Genomic DNA, 20687 nt, shown 5'->3' with positions numbered 1-20687 from the left:
AATAGCCCAGTTACAGCACTGAGAAGCTGTCACTCTCCTTGCCTGAATTCATTTAGTTGTGTTTTAGATTTTTACCTAATTCTAATACGGATGAGATAAACGCTCTAGCCCACTGGACTCAGGCAGCCAAAGCAGCTTTGAGAATGAATACTCTCCATTATCATACTATGTTTGAAGGGGTCATGAAAGGCTTCAGGAGACCCCGTCTTTTACAGACCAGCCAGAAATCTTTTGTTGGGAAATAAAAGATGTTTTTTCACTCATCAGAGCCAAGTACTACCCTTTTCAATATACTCTTTTTAGGGGGGAGAGGGGAAGGGCCAGTTTTCCTCTAAAGATTGGTTACTCCTGGAGCCATGTCAATACCAAGCAGTTTCCCAGAAGTGCTGGAGAAGGTGGGCTTGACAGGGAAGCTGCCTGAGGATTTGGGGCAATGCATTTCTCAAGTCACTTAATGGGATTTTTGTTTGAGTCACCAGCAGCAGAGAGACCCTCCCGTTTGAAAAATAAAACCCACAGAAGCAAAGTAACAGCCACAAACCCCTAAATTTCATCCAGCTTTTTGTTCCACCTAGGGCTGAATTTCTCCTACAATTTTTTTTCTTGTTTTGAAGATGCTTTCTTTTAAGGTCACAGTTCCTAGCTGGTCAAGAGTGGCCTTAGGGTGAGGTAGTCTAAAGTTGCACAAAATTTGCCTGGGATTTTATCAGAGCTTGAACTGAACTTGTTGGTTTCATCCAAGATGCTGTTCCGATTTCAAGTTCCTTTGGCATTTCTAGTTAATTCTTTTGTAAGAAACAACCCCCTGCCTCTGCTGTCTTCCAAGACATCTCCTTCTGAGATGTACACATCTGTGCACCTTTGAAGAATGCTCTCTTGCTCTGCATCAGCCTTACGAGTCATGAATGCACATACACTTCTCAGCTGAAGAAACTTACAGTGCACATGGGAAATGCAAACTGTTCTCCACATGTATGTTATTTGGTTATTTAGGAACCAGACAGCATAAAGGAAGCACTGGGAATGGGTGAAGAGATTCCCAATGATGGTGGGCAACAAGCCTATATGTGTGCTAATATTGACTTAAACCATCAAACCAAGCTGTCAAAGGAGAACAAATAAAGGCAAAAGACAAAAGAGAACAGCCATAGACACGAGAGAAAAATCAGATCTATGTATCGCATACTATGGCAGAGTAACATCCTCAGTTCTTGGGCCACAGGAAACCATGCTCCTTTCAAAGCCAGATGATCTGTACCTGTGCCTAGGTAACCACTTTTAAAACTAATGGGGAATGTGTGAACCATCTGTTCACTGTGCACTAATTTATACATTGAGTTTGACAAGTACATTTAGCTTTTAAAAAACAGCTGAAGTCCCAGACTTAAAGACCTTAGAAACAAGTGCTTGAACCCATACCTTCTAATAAAATACAATTCTTTTAACCCAAGAAAACCCTCAAATTTTGCAATCTTCACTGCCCCCTAGCGAGACTCTTCAAAAATGTATTTATACAGGAAAAAGGGTCATAAAGATTGACGTATGCCTACTCTGGAAAGATAAGAACTAGAATTATATTCAACAGTTACAATCCCAGGTCCTCTCCACAAGACACAATACCTGTTCATGAAGCTTAGCTGGGAAATCAAATATTTAGTTCAGTGCAATGTAGGCAAGGATGCGTGCAGAGCATGAAGAGAAATACTGAGGAAATGGAGATACCGTGGAAATGCTGGTCATTAAAAGATTTTGCTAGTGTTTTTCAATTTAATTTTACAGGGCTTTTTTTTTGTTGTTGTTGTTATAAGGGAACAATCCTTGAGAAGTAAAAGCAACTGGAAAACCAACCACATGGCTCTCATGATATGAACCTTTTGGGGGTGTAAAGGCACAACATGTGTGTTACCTGAGTTGTCCTTTGAGTCCGATTCAGAGTCAGAGGTCTCCGAGGATTCTGAGGTTTTCTCTGGCAGATGGGGAAGTTGTGCAATATCCATTGGAGTGTCCTTGTACTCTGGGTTACTGAAGAGGAGACAGCAAATATAAACACAATTGGATGATTTGCAGTTTCATGGTTTTTCCCTCTTTTCATATCAAAGTTCAGGAACAAAGAAGATAAATAGGAAGAATAGCAGAGCAAACACAGAAACACACATTTTCGGCTCCTCAGAGCTTCACAGCAGGGATTTTATGAAGGTTTATTTTAATACTGCTGTCAAATACTTATATTGACCAGGTACTAAAACTCGTTTGATTCTAGTGAAGTTTTAGAGCTATCAAAGAATTCTTACTGAAGTGGGACACCACAGCTTGTGTGATATCTAACAGTAAAGTTACACTGTGTAATCATCCAACAACAAAATATCTCGATTTTGATCCCATTACTGTGCCTGGAAGGACAGAGAGGGTGTTTTAACTTTTCCAATCTGTTTCTCTCCCACCGGCAATGTCTATTAGAGTTATCTCTGTAACAATGTTCTCTATCAACCTTGCCAGAGCCCTTTCAATACCTGTTTTTCTCAACGTTCCTGTTTTCCACACTTTAATCAAGCAGACCATACATAAAGTTAGTAAGAAGGTGCTCAGTTGGGGCTAGAATAAATGACCACTGCTCAAAAGAATTTGGCCAAAAAATAGATTAAAAAGGTTATATATTTTTTAAACACTGCACACATGCATTCACATCACCAAGAAACCAAAAGCAACCACTCTAACTATATGACAGATGCACATGTGCATGTTAAGATGCATATGTTAGGGATAAAGAACTGTCAACACACCCATTATAATCATATCTTCATCTGCTCATGTGGCGCTCACCTGTGACTTGTTAGCAATGAACATGACTGCAATGTAAAAAAGCTACACTACCGGAGAAACTGAACCCCCCCGCCCTATGCTTTTTCTTGGTTTGTACCTTTTAATATGTGTTCCTTTCCCAAATCCGTGCAAAGGCAGGGGAACAGACACAGCTAGACATAAGTGGCATAGGAATGTTGAAAATAAACAAAGTCTTTAATCATTTTTGAATAGGTGAGCATTTCTATGCAGTTCAAATTCCAGCCCGGTGATAGAGCAGAAAATCTGCAGTCCTGCGTAGAACAATATGAGGCAGCACTGGGGGTGACTGACACACTATCACAATGACAGTGTGCCCATATTCAGCCTATTACAGTGTCCTGTGAAAATTCAGAGTTCACACAGTTCGCATTGAAATGCCATTCTTACGATTATCATCTTTATGGTTTTGTCCTGACAAAGTGACTTTATTCTGTTGCATCCCAGGGCAGTCCCCAAATTTGCCCCCTCCGCGCATTTTTGGGGTTTTTCACTGTGCATAACAAGTTGCTAGAACAAGAACAGCATTAATCCTCCCTGTCACTATAATTAGTCTATCCTTTTACAGACAGCTGAATCATACTTTCTAATACATGGAAATGTATACAGACCAGTACTCCTGCTAAGAGTAGACCTAATTATGCCTTGATCTGTCATTAAAATATTATTTGGACATTTGGATCTTTCGTGGATTCCAGTACTAGGAGAAATCTAAATTTAAAATACAAATTCAGTGGAGAAGTTAATCTTTCTCTAACAGACTGGTGAAGGGAATGCAGCAGAAAAATCAAGTGCTGGGAGGAGACTTGGGGAAGACCACACTGCTTTTCTTTTTTTGTCTGGAAAGCAGCAAAGGGGACAGAGGCAACTATTCATAATTCTTATGGACCACTTTTCCAGCTAGAATATGAGCACATTTCTGGGCATTTTGAAGCCCTGTTAGGACTAGGGCAGTGAAGCTGTACTTCCAGTTCAGGCTTAAGCTGACCTCTTGAAATGCTGCATTCTGCCTCACTCTTGCAAAAAGAGACAAAAAAGTAGCAGGATAAGGATATATTCAGAAATGACCATGCTCAATCATAGCAGGACAGGAAGATGCAAGCCCCAATGAACACTCCACTGCTGTGGAAGGCTTCCCACAGTATCCCTCAATGCTCTCCTGCCAGGGGTTGCTTCCTCCTCTTCCCCAAAAGGGTAATCAAAAGTATTTCAACATGCAAGTTTAGGCAGGCACAGTCTCTTCAGGGCTTGCTGGACTTGGCATAATAAGCCACAATCTAACCCCTAGACATCACTTTGAACTCTCATGGCATCAAAGGGAATGTAACAAACCATGACAAGCAACTTAAAAGGAGAACAGGCCAGAAAATGACAATTGCATTTCATGACAATCTCAAGGTTTCAAATTTTATTTGTTTGTTTGTTCTGCTCTGGAATGAAACAGAAAATCCCCCAATCTTATTGAACATTTTCACAAAACAGAATGTGTCGAAAGGTATTTTCAGATGAGAAAGGTCAGGTTTATAATTCACTGTCTCTCAGTGACTGTTGGTCTTCCCTTGAGCTCAGAAACCAGTCCTTTAAAAATACTTGGGCTTCGGTAAAAAAGAATTTCTCAGGGAAGAGCCTTTAATTCAAGATACTACTACTATTTCTGTTTAAAATAGTTCTAATAGTTTAAAATAGTTTTAATTGCTACTTTTATTTTTAAACCCCATTTTGCATTTTTCAGTGTGAATACTGTCTGATGGTTACAGGAGCAACATATTAGTTCAAGGCTTTTCTCCTGAGAAAATTCATCTCTCTGGAGTGAACTGGCAAACACCTTTCAGAGACCTTTTTGTAGCATTCCAGAAGTTTGCTTCCATGCATTTTCAATAACCAAATAAACCAGTGCTCAACACTTCACACCACATTTTATAACACAACTACTGAAAGTTGGTGTGGATCATTTTTATCTTTGAGCTCAGGTTGAGTAGATTTCAGGGCAGTGGAGGCACGCAATCAAATGGTGGAGGGTTTATTTGAAGACTAAGGCAGCATAATAATTCAAGAATATTCCAGTGTACTGAGACATGGCAGATGTCTCAATAAATATAACCAAATGGCACTGCGTTTGAGGTGGACCATATGAAAAGTTCTTCTCCTTAACTTTCTCCAGTAGGCAATTGTTTTTTCCCTAAAACTCTCACCAACAGAAACAAGCAACAGAGACAGCAGTTCAAGTGAGAGAAGTGACTGGAAGACCTACCTAAGAAGGTAATTGACCCAGATGATATTCTTCTCACTTGCGTTCTTGGCATTGACAGCTATGGTTGCACTAGACTGTATCCAGATATAACCTCCGTTCTTCTGCATCCAGCGATAATACTTTGTTACACATTGACCCTTATTCAGCACTGGCAAAAAAATACAAACAAAACAGAAGTGAGACATAGTGCGTGTCAGAACTGTGATAAAATGACCTTCATTGTACAACAGGCCACAAGTATGAGCAGAAGATACTTGGCTTCCTTTAGGCTTAACGCAGCATCCCAGTGAGATGACAAACAGGATCTGAAGTTCAGTATAACTAGCTGTATGTTTTACAAGTTTTTAAAGTATAATTTTAATCTGTTTTTGGAAACTCTAGTGGAAGAAGAAAAGTAAAAAGAACTACAAATCTCTTTGGTTCACAGAATACTTATTGCTGTGTGGACATTTTCAATGCACTCAATGTCAAACTATGAAAAAAAGAAAAAAAAAAAGAGGCAAATTTATATGTGATTTATTCATAGCTCCTAGGTAGACCTCTTTGAGATTCTGGATATTTGAAAGGTTTGGGAAGATACTCTACCCCTGCTGCTTTGATCATTTCTCCTTATTGCAGGCGATATCAACCACTGAACTTATACATCTGTTTCTTTGATCTTGTCAAACAGAATTTACAGTTCTCAGATGAACAAAATTTCCACTGGTCAGTGGGGGGAAAGTCTTGGGAGAATTTACTTTCTACCAGAGCAAAGTAAATCCACAAACAGACTGAGAAAGAGGCCTAAGGGAGGCACAGAATGGCTTGGTTAGAGCCAAAGAGTGACAGCTCTCTCCGATGTTTGAAATATGCTAGGAAACAGAGAAACAAGTAAAAGCAATCAGTAACGTGAAACGGTGTTATTAAACGCTCACAGCAAGAAGGCTTAAAAATACAGATGTTTAAAGTAATACTTCAGCCAAAATATTGCCAAGTTGAAACGGGTTTGGTTTGTATCTGATGCTTCAGTGTCAGGAAGAGGGGATGAAATGCAACCCTTTCAGTGGAAGAGAGCAGCATAGTTTTAAAGAAAACCTAAACCATACAAAATCTGGGTACTATTGTTACTGGAGCACTTACTCTCTGCATTTCTCACCAATCCCATAAAGCTTTGTGCACTAGAGGGCAGTGTGCATTCATATACACCTTCTGCTTTTGTCATGTCCTTGTCTCCGTCTGCTAAAATGAAAAACCTCTAACTGCTGTAATAAATTTGGCTAAATTAGCTGCTAAATGGTTATCTCAAGTAATATGTATTTGCATTAATCATCTTGCTCTAAACCAGAACAAGCCAGAGTCCTAAAGACGTAGTAAATTCATATTGTCCATTTAATTACAGCTAATAAGTGCTTCATATACAATAGTTTCATGAAGTACATTTTGATTTTTTTTTGTAGAGGGAAAAGAAAAAAGTCACTTTGGAAAAGAATAAGTATTTAACGCAGTTAAAGTTCCTACCATAAATGTGACAAACGACACTTTGGAGCTTTCAAGTTAACCAAATGTCTATATCCCCAATTATACATATGAATGTATCTATATCTAAATCCGTGTACAACAGATATCTACAGAAAAAGGTATTTACAAAGGCAGCCATACAAACACAGATGCTTTCTTACCTTGGAGGGATCTCCCGATCCCCACTCCAATTTTTCAACTACTGAATAAAAGAATGCATGTAAAAAAGTGCAATGTAAAGTGAATGTAAAGTGCAAGTTAGGTTCAGTTGTAATATGAACAAATATTTGTGGTCTGGGTCCTGTTGCTTTTCAGCAACCTCTAGTTAACTAGGTGTCCTGGTTTCAGCTGGGATGGAGTTAATTTTCCTCCTAGTAGCTGGTACAGTGCTGTGTTTTGGATCTAGCATGAGAATAATGCTGATGTTTTAGTTGTTGCTAAGCAGTGCTTATGCTAAGTCAAGGACTTTTCAGCTTCCCATGCTCTGCCAGCGAGGAGGCGCACAAGAAGTTGGGAGGGGACACAGCCGGGACAGCTGACCCCAACTGACCAAAGGGATATTCCACACCATACGACATCATGCTCAGCATATAAAGCTGGGGGAAGAAGAAGGAAGGGGGGGACGTTCGGAGTGATGGCGTTTGTCTTCCCAAGTAACCGTTACACATGATGGAGCCCTGCTTTCCTGGAGATGGCTGAACACCTGCCTGCCCATGGGAAGGAGTGAATGAATTCCTTGTTTTGCTTTGCTTGTACGCGTGGCTTTTGCTTTGCCTATTAAAGTGTCTTTATCTCAACCCACGAGTTTTCACACTTTTACCCTTCCAATTCTTTCCCCCATCCCACCAGGGGGGAGTAAGCGAGCAGCTGTGTGGCGCTTAGTTGCCAGCTGGGGTTAAACCACGACACTAGGTTTGTTTCTAGCAGAGATCCGTAAGTTTCCCTAAATTTTTACTTTTGTATTCCAAGCTCTAAATATTCTGCTATGATAATTCAGTGGCTTCAAAACCTCATTATACAGCAGAATAAAGAGAAAATATGAACAACTGACTACCCAGCATTTCTGTCAAACCAATGTTGTATGCCACTTTAGAAAACAATCTCACATAAATTAGCCCAACTTTATCAGTTATGAAGAATAAGGGAAGAAAAGTACTGCTGTAAGTTTTGATTATGGTAGACTTTTCCATTTCAGTAAAATAGGACATTCAAAATACTCTGCTTGCAGCTGACAGTAAAACTGATATGCCTGGAAGTCTGGAGTGATATTGGCTCCTTTCTGGAAATCTGAACATGCACAGGTTTGTGCAGAAACTAGTAAAATCTATCTGCACTTGTATCTACTAATTATACTGTTGTCTTTATAACAGTTTTTATCTGAGGAGTTTACCATGCTATACAAATATACAAATACCAAAGGATGAATCCCCACAACTGCCCACATGCACACTTGAAAGTCAAGGTACCAGGTGAGTCACTAGCCAGTGACTGAAGAGCACACTGCAATTCTGCATAGTGATAGCTATGAGAACCCAGATCCTCTGGCTCTTTCAGTCCATTTCATCCTAGACAAGTTCTTCCTCCTTCAGTACTTTTCATATTGGTTGTTGCACCACTGGAAAAGTCTATGTCATGAGCTGAACAGAGCATTCATTTCAGAACTATGGAAAAAAAAGGGGAAATTAAAACCTTATGAGTTATTTCTGAAGGAAAAGGTGCTTGCTTTTTCAAGAAAGATAATTCAGTGCATCGGAGCTGCATACAAACCATCTACAGTCAGCGTTCAGGCTCCCAAATTACTATACATCCAAAGAATATTTGAAATACTGTCTTGAAAATGAGCTTTCCATGGAGTTCATCTACCTGCAAATTCCCACTCTCTATTTGGCCAGCTCAGATATATTACTACATACACAGGATTTTCCTTCCTGCATCTGTCTAAAGCAGGTTTCATATGAGAGATTTGTGGACCACGCTCTGAAGGAAGTCCCACGATTCAATATAAAAATTCTCTCTGTAAAGAGATTCTCTGGCAGGCCAGCTGTGCTGTGCTGCTAAATCTGGTTCTTACATCCTTTGAGAGCAAACTAGGCACCCCCAAGCCAGTTCTGAAAGCTCATACTATAGCTTGGGAAGAAATTTCTCAATGTGATGAAAGAGAAATAATGAAAAAAAATTGAAATGTTTTCTAATTTATGGTATTTTTTAACTGTTGGCATTGCCAAGCTGAAACTTAGAAATTAGATGAGAATTTTGAGAAAACAAGCAACTAGAAGGACACATCAGGAAGGGAAATCTATCTGGTTTATTGATAACCTAGTATTACTGAGTAAAGCCCAGCTTCATTTTGAGGATCGTCAGTTTGCAGGTACAGGGAGTCCATTAATAAAGTTACTGATTTTGAGAAGAAACGAAAGTAAAGAATTAGTCCACCCTAAGCTCTGCTTGTGAAGTTATGTTTTGTTACTAGCAACAGACCATGCATTTCAGCTTAGCATAAACTTCTGAAAAAGTAATGCCATGTAGACCACATCCTGAACTTATTTAGACTGTACTTAAGGCAAATCCCTTACTGAGAATCAGGGTTCAGCTCTGTATTTTGTACACTGAGAAATGCAAAGAGTTTTAAATTTCTGTTTGTGTTATACATGGAGTACCCTGTCTGGCAGACAATGCAGTACAGGGGAACGTGAGACTTGTGACCACATCGGTGGGATGGCTCGTGTGACTGAAGTTAGATGGGATTATGCAGCATTGGGTGTATCAGTCCATTTGTAAGAATAGCAGGGGAGGTGACTTCTCTTACAGGCTTAGTTTCTTCTGCTAACCAATACGTAAGTCTCCATGTTTAAAAGAAAGAGAAAAAAAGGTCTTGCTACTAAGCCATATTGTGTGGAAATACAGAGAAATCTTTCTAACACTGGATTTGAGCTTAATAGCCATCAGGAACAATCTTTACAATGAGTCTAACTGTGAACAGGAAAATGAAACAAATCTTAAATACTAGGAATAGAATGACAAATACAATTATATGTATATACACATACATATATATACCCTTTAATCAAAGGGAATAACTGAGGGTTAATGTTTTAAAACCGGTGACCTTTACGTTAGCTGCACAGACAAATTCCCTAAAATGGTGGATGCTAAACTTGACTAAAATTTGCTGAAACGTTACCTAGTTACTCGATTTGAATTCAGTGGTTAGCATGCAAGAAATGCACGGTATGTCATGCTAAGAACTAAAAAAAAATCTCACTTTTATTTCTCAAAGTATGAATATATTGCTATGTACACAGCTCCCAACAGAGGGATTTCAGTTTTCCTTGGTAGCTTTGCGCACAGCAATATTCTTGTAGCAGTGGAGTGAAAGAGGGGGGAGAAGAAGAAACAGTCAGTGTTCTTTGCAGGAACCTATTTCTGTTAGAAAATCAAAATAAATCAGTACAAGTTTGTCTTCAGAAATATGGTTACAAAAAGAAAAAGAACATAGTTTCTTCCTGTAAGGCTGTTCTGAGAAATCAAAGCCAAAGCTTCTAAATAGTGAGTTGTGTTTTAAAAGAAGGAAGTAGCTTAATTCAGTTTGAAGAGGAGATGAAGAAATTGTGTATCAAAAGCAGTCTTTTAGCAAAGTCTCTTACAAAAGGACATTTTACTCATGTGCATATGCATTTAAAAGCTACACTATATTGCGTATTCAGGTAAGTATTGAGTAAATAGGAAATGATGAGATCATCTTACATATTCACACAGCTTCACAAAGACGCTCTTTATAATTGGTGAAAATATTGAGGTTACATCTGCTGTGCTATTCACCCTTCTCCTTGAAATACCTTTATCAATGATTGGATGGTATTGATACTGAATTCCCCTTGTGATAAACTTATAAGAATATTTTTAATTTACTGCATGAGGATGAAAATGCCATACTTAATACCATAGTCGGATACTTAGCTGCAGCCACAAGTACTCTTTCTACATTCACAAAACTTGCAGATGAAACATGAAAAGGAATACTGACTCTTTAATCTCCACTTCTCCACCTAAGGCCCAAGGCAAGCTGACAGGGTAACTTCGTTCTGGAAACAGAGGGGTTTTTATTTTTTTAATTCTGAATTACTTTTTTTTCTGCTTTTGAAAACTGTGGGCTGTAGGGGAATGAACCTGGCATAGACTTAAAACAAGAACAAGTTTCTTTATCTGAAAAGTTACAGTCCTTGATGCTTACAGGAAGGTCATTTTCAAAACCCACAGGAAAAATAGCATCACAGCCAGAAAGAGTGCATTAAGTGCCTTATTTGCTTGTAACAGAGACAGTTTTTCATTTATAACAGCTCTGAGGATCAAGTGAGCCTTTGATGTTGTAAGGACTTTTCTATAGATTTTGCAATTAGTGAGTTAGATGTTTTAAATAGTAGGTATCCACAAATTGGATTTTAGCAATGAAAAAAAAGTACTGAGCAATATTTAGCAATGTTAAATGAAGTTTGTTACTTAAACAGAATTACGAGCTAGATGATAGGAGACTTGTAGACATTTGGTGAGCAAACGTGTGCCATCTATACAATTCTCCACAAACACTTCAATTTTGGATCTACTACATGGGGTGGGGTGAGGAGGAGGGGATGTAAGCCAGGACAGTGTGCAAATGCGTTCTCTACCTACCAGGCCAAAAGCGTGGCCTCCACAGCAGATTGCTTGGGGAAGAATGCCACCTTCCCATCACAAAAGTCCCCATGGGTCACATCGCTCTACCTCCCCTCATTGTAGACAGTTGCTTACCAGCCCTGTGTGACTTACTGTATCTCAACAGAGTTCTCTTAAGAAAAATAGAAAGATGATAACTGTTTAGAAAAAAATTGGTTCTGTGAGGCTTTAGAAAGCTGCGTTTTACTCACACCATATGACAGGAGAAAGCCCCGAGTGCTGGACAGAGAACATCTTTTTTAAGTGTGGGTAGAATGTAGTGTATTGTGTCAATAACACTGATTGAGACTTGGCTGCTTTCGTGATATGAATATTAGACAGTAATAATTGCTGGCTTCTAAACATAAATTCATCTTTTCCAAAGTCAAGCAGGAAGTAGCAGGTCAGATTCATGAAAGAAAACTGTACCTCACTGGTATCCAAACTCCCACCTAACATCTTCATTCACCTGGGATAATTCTTTTAAGCTTATACAGTCACTCTAAAAATGCAATTGATTCATTGCTTACTTCTGCAATATGGAATACTGTTTAATCTTCCAGTGTAGGGATGTTACATACATAAATAGCTGACAAATTAGGCAAAAATAAGTATTAACAACTTAGAGGAGAAAACCAAAAAGCCTTAATCAACCATTTAGAAAAATTGGAAAGCTTAAGAATCTTTAAAAACTAAGCAATACTTTTCCTGCCTCACTTTGCAGAAAAGCAAATGTTAAAAGTGGTCTGAGTGAAACTTAAAAAAAAGTGGATTCATATTAGGATTGAAGTCTGTAGCTCAAAGTCATCACTTGCCAAATACAGTGAGGAAAGTCTTGCATGCTACATGTCCAGCTAGGGAAGAAAGGTGACTCTAAATAGTGAAAATAGTTTGGAAAAACATTCATGGATTTTATAACCTATCATAATCCCAGGACAGTGGTACTCCAGTCCTCTGAAAATTCCTAGCCTCTGCTAGAGATTTTGCCTTCATTTGATTCCAAATTATCTCAGATAAGGGCCAGGAAGATGTTTTGTTTAAAATCAACCCTATGTTATCAGTTTACATGACGTCAGTTCACAGCAGCAGTACAAATTTATTAAACCCCAGCAAAACCAGAAAAAGAAGTATTTCCCAGCACTAAGCACAAGTCGTCATCTTCTACTCGAACAAGAGAGACACTTTTCTTCCCCTCTCCCTTTCATGGTGGTTATAACATACCATTTGCCCGTGGCCCATCATTTAAAATTACAATTTTATGCTTAACAATAACTATTAACAAGAATATATAATGCTAGGTAGGGTGTTTATTTTAAAACATTATGTGGGTATTGATCAAATGTGATGACAGAATTATAATATATAATTCAATGTATCACTAGATGGACTCTTCCACAGAAGCTTACAGCATGCATATCAGAAAACTTTCCTGTTGTTTCTATAGATAAAAATGATGTAAATAAACTAACTAAATAAGTTTGTTTAATGATAAACTGGATTGAAAAATGAACACTAGATTTGTCTACCTAGGATTCTTTAGGTTTTCTTCTCTCTTTCTTAACTTTTCTTTTCCCTCATGATTTGTCTGTCTCCCCATGACTTTTAAAGCTTCAGTCCTGCCATAAAGTGATTTCCTTCTGCTAATATTGAAATGGTCGTTTAGAAACCCAAGCCTGCTTTGAACACCAACTTCAGACAGAACTTCCATTATCATTAATGAACTCTCTTTTCAAACTGGAGGGGAAAATGAAATCCCAGATCCAAATTTTGCCCTTAGCTACTAAAATGCAACATCAGAGGAGAAATTTGGCCCTGCTTGCTCAAGAAACTTGAATCTGTCCTCCATATCTCTACGAATATTAATGTCCATCATATGACAACCTATGTAAGATTAATGACTTTAGAACATAACCCTTTCCATGCCAAATGTATCAGCAGACTATATACAACTATATCTCCTACAAATAAGAAAAGAGATAGAAGTTTCACAGAAGCAGATTGGCAGCAATATTAATTTTCTTTTTTAATTTCATAGGTTAAAGATGGTCTGTTTCAAGGGACAAGATCCCTTTAAACATTCTTTCATTTCTGGGATAAAAGTTCCTGTTTGGGTACTTGGACTGAGTGAAATGCGTGGTTTCTCACCTAATCTCTAGAGGAAAGGGATCCACAGCACAGTGTCATGGTGGCATGGCACAACTGAATGTTCAAACACCCTTCTAACCACCACAAAGATTCATCACTGTCTCACATTTAGCAGTAAACTACATTAGACATTTTTAGAGCATACTGTCCCTTTATACCAGATGACTTGTAAAAACAAAAGAGAAGGAAACAAAACAAAACTTTCCACCTTTCTCCACAAGCCTTAAAAAGATAGCTTAGCACGAACCAAAAAAAAAAATCCCTTGTAAAATAAAAAGAAGAGAACTTCTGAATAACTAAGCATCTTACGATCTCAGAACCAATACCTAGCAATCTGTGGACATTGGGTACAAAGGCTTCAGATGTTTGGCAGGGCATTCCCGAAAGCCCACTGAGCCAAAGTCCCAGACACCAGCCTACTCACTTTATAAGTTATCAGACATCAAAACCAACATTGATCCACCACTGGCCACATCACTCATGGATGGCAAAGCCACAAATGATTTATGCAGGTCCTTTCAAATGAGTGCTAATGAGACCTATTGCCACACTGTCACATATCTGATATATGCTACACATTTTACTGATACTATTTTAATATCCTTCCGGCTTTGAAAACTGTCTCCCTCAGAGACACAAGCTCAACTGTCCAGACCTTTGAAAAATAAAAAGAAGAGAAAAAAAACAGTAGCACTAATATGTTTCTAAAACTCTGGAAAGATCTGCAACAGTTTCTTCATACCTTCACATAGTGACATTTTAGAATGGAGTATTTCACTGCCTAGTAAACTACAAACAAAATCCTTAATCAGTCCTTGGATTTTCAATGGAGCAACACTGTTTCTGATTTAGACTACAAGGTGATGAACACTTTTGGTCTCAGTAATCTTGGAGTGAACCTCAACAATGAAGGTAAAAAGATATGTGGCTGAAGTACTTTTCCCCTTCATTTTTAAAATGGCATACATTTACATTATGTAGCAAAAGTCATTACAGAAATAGTTTAGTGGACAGAGTGAAGGTGAAGCTGCTGGAGATGTACAGTAAAACCTTTTATTCCCGTGGCTTTGCAATTTATCATATGCAATCTATCACAAGAATAATATCAAAGTATAAATTCATCTTTGGGGTTGGCAATTTTGAGCACAGAGACTTAAAAAAAAAAAAAAGAAAATTATTAAGGGAGTAACTGGGAAACCAGAGGTACCCAGCAGAAGTCAGAGCTCAACCTTAACTCTATAGCCCCTTAATGCAGTAGCTGTACTTATACAGCTGGTACTACATGCATTTTTAATGTAAGAATAGGAGAAGAGTTTAGGTGTAAATTTAAACTGACTATGAGCTATGGAAGACTTACAATTGAGAGCCTACAAACTGAAATGGGAACGTACTAATCAGTATTGGATTAGATTTAATTTGAAGATGAAATAGCATCAGGAATTAAGTTAAAGGGTTATTGATGCAAACTATTATCTGCAGCATCTTGCAAAATAACTGTATATTGCTAAGCTACAGAAGGCAAAACTCTGCAATTAGGTTCAGCAGCTAATGGTTTAAATAGCTTAAAGGTTTAGCTTTGTAGAGTTTTCTGGTTCGTTTACTATCCAAAAGATCTGATGCTTCTGGTAGATTCTCTTTTATATACTTTACATACAGAAAACATTTGTCTAATAGCACACAATTTGCATGTGAAAAACTTAGCCACAAAATATCATGAAGATTAGAAATTTATCAGGATTTAAAATGATATCTGAATATTTGTATGGATAATTAGAATACCAAATATTACAATAGTAACAACTGTCCTCCACAAGCAGAAATGTAAGCGGTGGTATCAATTCTCATCTTTCAAGGAATGAACGAACCACGAGTTAATAGTGTATTATTTCTTTACTGAAAGAGTGGTTAAACATTGGAACAGGCTGCCCAAGGAAGTGGTTGAGTCCCCATCCCTGGAGGTATTTAAAAGACGTGTAGATGAGGCGCTTAGGGACATGGTTTAGTGGGCATGGTGGTGTTGGGTTGACGGTTGGACTCGATGATCTTTTCCAACCTTAATGATTCTATGATTCTACGATTATGATTATGAGAAATTCTATGATTATGGAGAAAACAAGGGTGCAAGGTGTACATAATTGCATATTGCAGAGTGTTTTCCCCCTTCTTCTAAAGTAAACAGCTTTGGTCAGAGAGCAGACGAAGAAATTAAGCTAGATAGACCAGCATCTCTCATAACCAAAAGAAGCATTTGCAGGAGCAAACACATCATCTGCAGGATTTCAGAACATGGCTAAAGGACATGAAACATACACACTCTTAGTTTGGTGCACATCTCTTAAGATTCATTAGGACTGAAAAACAAACACTAGGCATTGGCTAAAACGAAACTCCATGCTCCTTTTTTGCCTCGCATGAATCAAAAAAATGTTTTCTTTATATGGTTCCGTTTCTTATCTCCTGTTCCCTCATCTTGCTCTATCACCACTATCTCCAGTCAAAAGGACGTAAGGACGCCAGTCTCCAACGCAGAAATCTTTGCTGGCCCATAGTAAGGACAGAGAGGAAGATTGTGCAGGTGGTCAGACCAACACTTCTGCAATACTTTGAAAACAAGATACACTAGACTATCATCAGGATGCGGGCTTGGTTTAAGAATTAGCTGAACACCAGACATTCTATCAGCCTAATTTAGAATCAATCTTGCTTTTTAGTGATGATAATAAACTTGTACAAACATGAGATTCATTTGTATATTTTAGCATTTTATTTCAGTCACAGAACGCAAAACCTGACATTGGAATCAGTGATTTTTTTGGTGATTGAAGATATTAAGCACTACAAGAGCATTGAAATTTCGATCTGATTAGGATAAAAATTCCTCAGGATCAAAACACTTCTTTTTTTCCCCCTACAGTTTTACTAATTGTGTGCTACTTGACATTGCAGAGTTATTCCACAGCATGATAGCAAAATATGTGAAGTGTATTTTACTGTTAGAAATTATCAACTCATTCTATTTGTTTTTCATGTATTTGAGGTTATTAAGAGAATAAAAAATTATAACTGATGTGCATAAGTTAAAAGGGTTAGTTCAACTACAGCTGGTAGGCTAAACCACTGAGCAATATTTTGTACAGCAATAGAATTTTTCTACTGAACATACATAAAAGAAATCATGAATATATAACTGATTTAAAAGCAGACTGAGGGGGTAATATCCCTTGAAAAATAGGGGAGCCATGAAAAAGGTGAATGTGGAATAGTTTATTTTCAGAAAGACTGGATTATTCTAACCACTGGAAACTGGATAAAGTAGATCAGAGGGAGTGCTACCAAACATACTCATCAGAGACCTTTGCTTTATGGGAAATGAACCGCCCTGGCTCACTGTTCCCAAGGAATTGTATTTCTTATAGCTGTAAATCAAATCCTGAAGAAACAGGATGATATTTTCTAAGCAATAGCTGAGGACAACAAGTATCTTTTTCGTCAGTGTCAGATTTCTGAATTTAGACCTCAATTAGGATTCCAAAATGAAAAAGCACGTATTATATACCAATATATACTTGTGACAGTGTTCTTACAAGCAATATATTAATTTTCAAATGGTGGCACATTGTCCTATATTTGTCCAAAAGTATATTCATGGTTGCCTTCAGAGGTCTTGACTTTTATCCTTCCTTGCTGCTTTCTTAATGACCTTCATTGAACAGTAACATCAAGTACTTGATGTTCAATGAAGACCATTACTTTTTTTCAATTAAATGAAAGATGTATACTCCTACAGCATATGACATCCATTCACTCTTAGCAAGAAATGTACTTCTTAAATCAAAAAGGGATATTATAGACCTCTGTATGGTAACAATGTCAACCAAAGGGAAGCACATATGCACAGCATCGTACTCCAGAGAGCAGCGAGTGTCAATTGCCCTTGCTGAGCTCTACAGACAGTGCTAAGACCTGATACAACAGTAATTTTATTCATCTGCCTGATTTCTGATATTGAGTTGACATAAAATATATCCTGCTAGCTTTAAGATCAGGGATATTTTCTTGTCATTGGAACAAGGGCAGTTCTACCCATGCAGGGACTCATGGCTTGGTGAAAGTGTATGAACTGCCCTATGCTTGACATGCAGTTCAGCCCTGCCATGTTTCTATGCAGAGGTAAGTAAAAAGAGAGGATCCAATCACCTTCCCCATTCTTACAAGTGGTAAAGTAGAACTGGGGGCATGAGAGGTCCTTCCAGGATGTTAGTTCTAGACGCATAACTATGAAACGTAAAACATTCAACTTCAACTCTTTCATGACACATACCCTAAGGAAGAGCTCTGTTACACGGAGCTCGGATTAGGAACTGTATCTGAGCCAGGGTACAGCAAGACCTGCAATTTTTGAGGGCTTGGATTCAAACTCAAGTTGTTGCAGCTTAGCCAGTTGCTGTGTGTCAGCTGAGCCAACAGCTGAGCCATGATGCTGGATGGTGTACAGGCTGTTAGACTAGAGAACATTTTAACTATAATCTCTGTGAAAGAGACCTGATTTATGATAAGTGATATCTGTCAGGATTCTACCAGAAATTGTTCAACAAACACAGCGAAGATGAACAAATTAGAAGTTTCCCAAACTTCTGAAACCATGAAGCATTATAAAATGGGAAACAGATTAATAAGGTAGAATTGTAACACCAAACAATTGGCTGGGAGATTTGTGAAAAAGCATGATCATTGAAAGCTTGAATGAAACAAGATAGAAACAATATCCCTAAACTTTTTATTTCTGTTTGAAAAAAATTGATGCTTCAATAACTTGTGGGATCACCACCATGTATTATTGTGTTAGAATAAATGCAGGCATATGTAGAGTTCGAGTATGAATGTTGTTTTATTAACCCACAGGGGCATCAAGCTATAACTAACATAAATCTCTAAGTAGAAATGTTGACCCCACTGAACCTAATGGAATTTTTGCTATTTACTTCACTGGGGTCAGAATTCTAGTCCATATAAATTTGCTTTTTTAGGGCATAATCCCCATGTCCATTGAAGCCAATGAAAGCTTTTCCATTGACTGTAACTGACCTTTCATTAGGGCAGCAGTTTCCTTACAAAAGACTGTTGTCACTGCTATAGTACTGCAGACCTTCTTCACCATTATACTTGTTATGGTCACATTCCTGAAACTGCTTTTGTCTTCTTTTATCTGAGATAGCGTTAACAAGGCCTGTTTTTCAAAGTTTCTAATGGGCTGCTATGATCTGAAGCCATCAACAGCCCTCTTGATTTTTTCTGTGTGATTTTGTGCAACATCTTCTTCTTTGCTTGTTTTCCTCTTTGATGTCTTTGACTAACGTGGTTGAGAAGGCAGGATGTACTGGTCTTACTTTTTCCATTTTTTTCTGATATGTTTTCAGTGAATAGGCAGAGTAGCAGTTTTATTGTGTTTCTTTTTACCCTTAGATCTACCATTGCAATTTGGGATTCTTCTTGTTTTAATCTGTAAAAATTATTTTCTCTCCTGTAAAAATCAATCAAGATTTTTAGCTGCATTCTGCAGTCCTCCATCAAACACAACCTTTTCATTTTGCTGTTTCTCAAGTCTCAAGCAATTATTTCATATGTTGTACTGGCAAATCTCCTGCATTGTCTGGAACTGCAGAGTTTTTTTCCAAAAACTAGAAAAGTCAAGCATCTCTCTGCGCAAAGATATGAACCACTTCAGCTTCTGCAGGACTTATAACGGGCAGGTATACTTCCTGAGCTATTCCCAAGTCTAATTTAAACTTGAAGATCTTTCATCCAGAGCATGAGTTTGAACAACATGAAAAGACAAACGCAAAGTCCTGTACCTGGGATGGACTGATTCCCTGCAATGGTACAGGCTGGGGACTGACTGGCTGGGTTGTTGCTTTATGGAAAAGGACCTGCGGGTCCTGGTGGACAGTATGCTAAGCATGAATCAGCAGTGTGCTCTATGGCCTGTACTAAAAAGTGTATAGCCAGTAGATCACAGAAAGTCATTATTCCCCTTCACTCATCACTCTTTAGATTGCATTTGGAATCTAATTTTAGGCTCCCAGCACAGGAAATATACTGATAAACTTCAGTGAGCTTAGCAGAGGTCTGTCAAGATGGTCAGGGGCTGGAGTACTTGCCCTGTGAGGAAAGGCTGTGGGACTAGGCTTGTTCAGCCTGAAGAAGAGGTGGCTTCAGGGGGCCCTAACAGCATACCTGCGAGGAGGTTACTGCAAAGATGGAGCCATGAGCTGCACAATCAAAACAGGGAAATTCCAACTGGATAGAAGGAAAAAAAAAAAATAAAAATCACTGTGAGGATAATTAAGCCCTTATTAAGGAGAATTGGAACAGGCCATTCAGAGAAGCTGTGGAAAGTCTGACCTTGAAGGTTTTCAAGATCAACCAAAGGACTAAATAATTTGCTTTGAATCAGTGTTGATCCTGTTTTGAGCATGAGGTGAGACTAGATGATGTCCCAGAGTCCCTTCCAGCCTGAATGATTCTATGAACATCCTGTTCCTGTAAGCCAAGAGAACAACTATACATAAAAGATGTAACCAGCCTCACCTATTGAAAAAAAATTAGCCTAGCAAGAATAATTATGCTATAGCCACACAGCCAAGTTTGGAACCCCACTGTGCTGGATGCTGATAATGGGAGAAAGTCCCTGTGTTTATAAAGCTTGCAATCCAATCAGCTAAACTGGACATACAGTGAGAGCAAGAACACAGTAAGGTGAAGCGATTTTCTGTAAGTCATTCCTGTCTCCAGGGTCTCCTGAGTCCTAGTCCAGTGCTTATACACTGGACCACACTGCACTCACACTGTCTGCATAGGTCTCTTAAGTTTTCTGAAGATGAATGTTTCATAAAGCATATTCTATTTCAGAGAGAAGTGGTCATTCAGAAGATTAAGGTCTTTTTCAAATGGGATGTTCATCTCTGCCAGGTGGTATGTTAAGTCTGAGTCATAAATATCTTTTATTTCCTCGGTCAGATAGTGCAGTGGAAGTGCAACTTGTCATTTTTGACTTCCAGTTTCAAGAACACCAAGTAAGTTTCTGAATTTGTTCCTTCATTTCTGAGCAACTGACATATTTTCCTGGATATTAAACGCTCAAAATGTAAATGATGCAAAATTACTTTGTTTATCATTTTGGATAGTTGATTTTATTTTTTTCCACAGAAATCTATCTAACCTGACCTTCTTATGCCAAATGCACTTTACCTTCTAGAAACTTCTGGGA

The 20687-nt window shown here is 38.3% G+C and overlaps 1 protein-coding gene across 1 annotated transcript in view; it reads right to left on the bottom strand.

Moving 5' to 3' along the window:
• NPAS3 (neuronal PAS domain protein 3) overlaps positions 1-20687 on the bottom strand; it is a gene marked incomplete at its 5' end in the record, with an annotated part of 555595 nt that overhangs the window by 3057 nt on the left and 531851 nt on the right. Inside the window, 2 exons of the mRNA XM_009290396.1 lie at positions 1907-2022; positions 5090-5237. Of these exons, the coding sequence (XP_009288671.1) occupies positions 1907-2022; positions 5090-5237 (264 nt within the window). The remainder of the gene's footprint in view (positions 1-1906; positions 2023-5089; positions 5238-20687) is intronic.

The sequence above is a fragment of the Aptenodytes forsteri genome, unplaced genomic scaffold (genome assembly GCF_000699145.1).
Source record: "Aptenodytes forsteri isolate BGI_AS27 unplaced genomic scaffold, ASM69914v1 Scaffold108, whole genome shotgun sequence".
Lineage (NCBI taxonomy): Eukaryota > Metazoa > Chordata > Aves > Sphenisciformes > Spheniscidae > Aptenodytes > Aptenodytes forsteri.
The sequence above is the reverse complement of the archived record's forward strand: the minus strand, read 5'-3'. Positions and strand labels throughout refer to the sequence as shown.